Source organism: Petaurus breviceps, unplaced genomic scaffold (assembly GCF_028583685.1).
Source record: "Petaurus breviceps papuanus isolate PSGF00001 unplaced genomic scaffold, PetGlider_PUasm1.0 90734, whole genome shotgun sequence".
Taxonomy (NCBI): Eukaryota; Metazoa; Chordata; class Mammalia; order Diprotodontia; family Petauridae; genus Petaurus; species Petaurus breviceps.
Genome location: NW_027187327.1, coordinates 12,951,223 through 12,957,222, shown reverse-complemented (window position 1 = coordinate 12,957,222; position 6,000 = coordinate 12,951,223). Strand labels below are relative to the sequence as shown.

The following is a 6,000-nucleotide window of genomic DNA, read 5'->3' as shown; positions in this document are numbered from 1 at the left end:
AAAGAAGGAAGGAAGGAAGGAAGGAAGGAAGGAAGGAAGGAAGGAAGGAAGGAAGGAAGGAAGGAAGGAAGGAAGGGAGAAAGAGAAAGAAAGAAAGAAAGAAAAAGAAAGAAAGAAAGAAAGAAAGAAAGAAAGAAAGAAAGAAAGAAAGAAAGAAAGAAAGAAAGAAAGAAAGAAAGAAAGAAAGAAAAATTAAGTGACTTGCCCAGGGTCACACAGCTAGTAAGGGTCTAAACCTGGATTTAAACTCAGATCCTCCTAACTTCAGGCCCAACCTTCTATCTATTGTGCCACCTAGATGCTGCTAATAATGCACTTAAAAGTATGTTATGCGTACATTTTTCCCCCAAGCTGGGTATGAAACATTTACCAGCATACTCCTGCCTACATCTATGCTAAATGTTTATACAAAATTTATATATATATGTATTCTTCTCTTTAATACTGAAGGAATACTTTTCATCAGAGTGCTGATATCCTCTGGTAGCCAGACTGTTTAAGTACAAAAATATAAACAAAGCTATAAAATATAATCCCACTATTGCCTGTCCAAGGACCCTCTTTTGAGTTTCTTTCAGGATGCCCATGAAACTTGGAATATTGATAAACTTGGGAGAGGGGGTGGGGAAAGCAAGGTCACGAGAGGGACAATAATATACTTGCTATGAACATTATACTACATTGGATAAATAAGCAGCCACATGATGGGATGGATGGAGCAGAGTCCTTGGAATTAGGAAGAGCTTGTTCAAACCCAGTCTTGGAAACTTACTAGCTGCATGATCCTGAGACAGTCACAATCATTCCACCTCTCTCAGCCTCAGTATCCTCATGTGTAAAATAAGGCATCATAATAGCACCTACCTTACAGTATTTTTGTGAGGATCTTATGAAATAATATATTTAAGGAATTTTGTAAATCTTTAAGCACCATATAATTGCTATCTTTCTTTACCATTATTAATATTAATAGTCCATAATAGACATCATTTTAATAGGCTTCTATCTGAGGATTCTGTACTAAGTAAAACAAGAAGACAGGAAGAAAGAACTGGAATAAGGCCATGATAAGACAATGAACAGGCCTAGTTTAATAATTGGCATGATTTATGTAGTCTGATGAGAGAGAGAAACTCAACAAGCACTACCATAGCCTAGATTCATTATTCTTGAATAAGGTCAATAGAATTTTCAACCAATGCCCAGCAAATACAGCTTTGTTCATATAACACTTGCTAGATAGGAGCCATGCTGAGTTTCTTTTCTTTTTCCAGTGGTCACAGTCTCAATCCAAAATTCCAAGTATAAAAGACATAAAGTTTTGAGTGTTCAGAAATAATCTTAGCCATGACAGGTGCCATATTGGGAAGGTTTTGTTTTTGTTTTAAGTCCATGTTTAAGTCAGAGTAACACCCTAAAAGATCACTTTTGTGTATACATAGATACCCTTTTGCTTTTATAAAAAAAAAAGTGTTTTCTTCCCAGACTTAATACTACAATTCCATTATCACATTTCAGTATATATCTCTTATTTTTATTAATACATATGAAATGAAATAAAGATTATTATAAGAAAGGTCAATCTAATGGGCATCTTAAAAGACAATGTGGTATTTAGGGGGAGCAGAGGAAACATTAGACATGGAATAAGAAGACCCAAATTCAAATACTATCTCTAACACTTAAAAGTTGTGCAACCACAGGTAGGTCACATAAACTCCTAGCCTCAGCTTCCTTATCTACAGAAAAAATTGGAGTAACAATATTTGCCTTCCTACCTCACATGATTGTTGTGAGAAAAGTGGCTGCAAACCATAAAGCCCTACGTAAATGGGATCCTTCATTATCATCATTGGGCTTTATAGTGAAATCTGGGCATCATAGTGGACCAGCACCTGACTCTGACTCAGGAATCCACTGCTATTATCATAAAAACCAAAGACAGATAAAGAGAAAGGACTTAAATGGATAAACAAAATCATTGTATTGACTGGAATCTAACTAAACTTGAATGAATGGAGCAAATAAATTCCAAAAAGAGAGTCACAAAAAAGAAGTGAAAAATGAGGATTGTGACAATTTCCATCTTCTATATACATTTCAGTTATTCCAACTCAAAGAGACAGTAATTGTTTATTAATAGTAAATTGTGCTGTAATAGCTCACTGCTCCAAAAGTGCAAATGAATTACTCATTTCATTGTTTAGTGATTGGCAGTAACATACTTTCAGCTGCCAAAAAGAAAGAAAGAAAAGACAAATCCAAAGATCCATTCTTTACTTATTGGCAAGTTTGTTGTCATAATTATATGACAGTAACCAAATGGGAGACTTTCTGTGTTAATAGAAGTCTAAGTATATAAGTAAAATGCATGGGCCCAAAGGAATACACTTGTGAATTTCATGACCATTAAGGGAAACTTGACAAAAACACAGAAATGCAATCTTAGCAAAGCTGAGAACTAAGATAATGCTGGAATCAGGAGCCAACTGGTATCCCCAATATGCAGAAAGTTTGATACTTAAATGGAAAACAAATCTATCCAAAATATGTTATTGGAGGAATTTGCTACAGTCTTCTGTGGTCTTAATTATCTTGTCCCATATGGCCAAGTGAGAAAAGCAAGAGCAAGCCTGTAGAAATCTAGGGGTATTCCATTGATGACCAGGAGGTAAGATCTGAAATACAAACCAATGTAGGTCCCCAAATAAACAAAACATCTACAGGGGCAAAACTGTAGATTTACAATTGGAAATATATTTGAAAGATATGGAAAGAGTAGCAGTCAAGCCCTGCTGAAGGCTTTATTCAGAAGTTCCAAGCATCAGGCAAGTCAGATAAACAAACCAATGTAGAGAAAACAGATAAGAACTGAGTATGAGAATATCATAGGGATAGCAATAGGCCTAGACTTGTGATTTATTAACATATAAGGAAATTCTTTCATCCAATGCAAATTGGTACCTTTACTGCAAGATACAGTGTTAGCTGCCCAGAACACTAAAAAGTTAATTTGCCTAGGGTCATACAGACAGTATGTGTCAAAGGCAGGATTTGAACCTAGGTCCTTCTGAATTTAAGATTGTCTTTATCTACTATACCACACTACTTCTCAGAAAGTGTCACAGGACAATGAAATAACTCATTTCATCCATTGTAAAGTGGGGCTCAGTTTTGTGATCCTCCCAAATAAATTAGTTAAGCAGACTTAGAACAGTAAGAAATGCTGAGCATTCATGTCAAAGGCATTTAAGTGCCCATAGCATGTAAGGCATTTTTCTTCTAAAAGTAGAAAACAAAAAAAGAAAATAGATACCTGAATGAGATGACCAAAACAAAAAAAGAAAATAGATACCTGAATGAGATGACCAGAATCTCCTACCTCTTCAGGTAATTCATATGTTTATGTCTATCATGGCAGCCCATTGAGATACTGTGATTCCAACCTTAATCCCTTCTCTGTCCTCAAAACTAGGATAATTTTTGTTTTGTCAACATGGCTTGTTAATTTGGAAATTGACACAGGTTTTGCAAAATGCTGCAAGTACTTGTTGATAAGCAGCAGGCAAACTTTAACTGCTCTCTTAATACGAAACTGTAGCCATCAAAAGCATCACAGCTTCTGTAGAAGCAGAATGCCATCCTCTCCCCATTTTATCATTTAATAAGACTTTTCCCCAACTCTGAGAGTCACCAAGAAATGTCAGCATGGAGTAAATGGGAACCAAGAGAAGCCTCTAAGTTTTACTAAATGTGAGACTTTCTGGGAATATTCAGGGAGAAGCCAGAAAATGACAATGGTTTACTAACTAATGGCATTCTGCGAAAGGTTCTTAGCAATATTTTCTAATACTGTGGCACTGATATTTTGACATTACACTGAAATGTAAACATACTAGCCTAAGCATTCATAAGAAAATATGCTTTGCATCCAAATCATTTCCATAAACACTAGTTGTCAGCAGATTTGAGGTGTAAAGTGTGATGCTAGTGCTAAAGGATATACAAAGAAGCTTGAAGCTTGGTCCCTGCCCTCTTCGAGTTTACAATCTAGGGGACGAGATTAACCATATAAAGAAATGCAATGTCAAAGTAGACTAGAAAATTGAATGAATGAGTCACAGTATGCCAGTTAAAACTTTGGATCAGCCACATGTAACCGTCTAGGTCCTCAAGTACAGCCCTTTGTTCTGTGAAGTTTGGATTCAGTCAAAGGGCTGCGTTTGAGGACCTAGAGGGTCACACGTGGCCTCGAGTCTGCAGGTTCCCCACGCCTGACTTGGAGGAAAAGAAACTTCTTGTTGGAGAAGGATCAGGAAAGGCTCCATGGAAAAGCAAGTCCTTTAAGGATAGGATTTCATCATTTAAAAATCGTTTTTAAGTTTTCTGATATCCACTTTTTTAATAGTGTCCTCAAAAATGCAAAAGTGGCAGTGTTTTGTATTTTATTCCAGGGTATTCTTGGCTCAGGGTTTGCATTAAAAGTTCAGGAACAACACCGCCAGAAACACTTTGAGAAAAGAAGGAATCCAGCTGCCAGCCTAATTCAGGTAAATTTCAATGTAATAGGTAGGTAGCAGGATCTGTCTCTGTTAAATACTTGTTGGGTACATTTTATAGTCTTTGTGCTTCATTGTTTTGGAGAATTGTTGTTTTGTTTAAAGGAACCTGAAGCCTGAACCAAATGTACGATAACATGAAAACATCTTGGATTTGGGCTTATTGGGTTCATTTTTTCCAAGGAGGAAAATGTACGTTCTCAATGCCTCATTTATGCGTCATTCAGATGAATTTCCTTGCCAATAAGGCCAAGCAGAGGGCAGTGGCTGGGTGGCTTACTGGATGAACTGATTTGTTTTGTGAATAACTTAGAAAAACAGAGTTGATCATTAAGCAATGGAGCAGAACATGGCACTGGTTTCTATATTCAATTTTTTTTCCAAGCTAACAGGATGGCAGGAATACAAGGTGACAATGTATTTATTTAGAATGTAAAGGTTGGAGTTTTATGGTAAATTACTGCTGCTATCATTTGGTGAAGCAACTTGAAACAGATATCCTATTTATAAGCTGACTGTACATTTTTGATTGGCAATATGAAGGAATTCAGCATTGGAGAAAGTGAAAAATTGAGCATGATGTTTAGCTGAAGCCAGTTCACAGAAGCATTGACTTTTTAGTCAGCAATTCTTCTTATTCAGTGGCTCTGAACTTGTGTTCAACAGCCAAAGGAATGCTTTTCCCCTTCTTTGCCGTCCGTAGTTTACTGGCGTGCGACCTGCTGTTGGACTTCATAGAGAATTTAACACACATTTTTTCCCCAGTCAAATTCTTTTTCCCCCTTATGACCCAATAATACACAGTCAGCTTTTGATCGTACAGAAGTTGATTATCCAACATGTGAATTTTTTTCTGGGTGTCTGGCTTCTCTTCCTGTCAGTTTCTTAGCCATTTTGATGCTTATTGGTACCTTTGCCAGAGGTTGAGTGGGGAAAGAGAAAGGAAAATTTGAAACCAGTCATTTTTCTTCTCTTTATTAGCTCAGGGAAAGAGTGCTTCTATCTAACAATTAAATGGGCTTTGTTTTGTTTTTTTTTCTTTAAATCTTTAAATTCTGTTGCCTGATGGCATAGAAAACAGAGGTAAATGTAATACCAAATTAAATTACCAATGAAGGTAAAACTTGACTTCATTTTTTAATTCCCAGTTTTCAAAATAAAATTGGGGGAGGGGAGAGGAAATAAGTTCCCCTTTTCTAAGCTAGGGGGAAAAGAAATTGCTTCTGAGCTCTGGGAGCCAAAACAACATCTGGACTTATGAAAAGGAGAGTTATTTCAATTTCTAAAAGTTGCCCTGGGACCCAGGAATCCCTTAATCCTTAGGAGAGCTTTGATTGGTTGTTTGGTATGTCCAAGACTATTAGTGAATTATTCTCCTCACTATCACTGTCCTTTAATCTCGCTTCACTCCAGAGCATCAGCAGTTGTGTTTGAAAGTGAG

The 6,000-nt window shown here is 36.6% G+C and overlaps 1 protein-coding gene across 1 annotated transcript in view; it reads left to right on the top strand.

Moving 5' to 3' along the window:
• The window catches only part of KCNQ5 (potassium voltage-gated channel subfamily Q member 5), a 702,120-nt gene that overhangs the window by 599,822 nt on the left and 96,298 nt on the right, over positions 1 to 6,000 (top strand). The window contains exon 7 of the mRNA XM_069067031.1: positions 4,455 to 4,550. Coding sequence (XP_068923132.1) covers positions 4,455 to 4,550 — 96 coding nt within the window. The remainder of the gene's footprint in view (positions 1 to 4,454; positions 4,551 to 6,000) is intronic.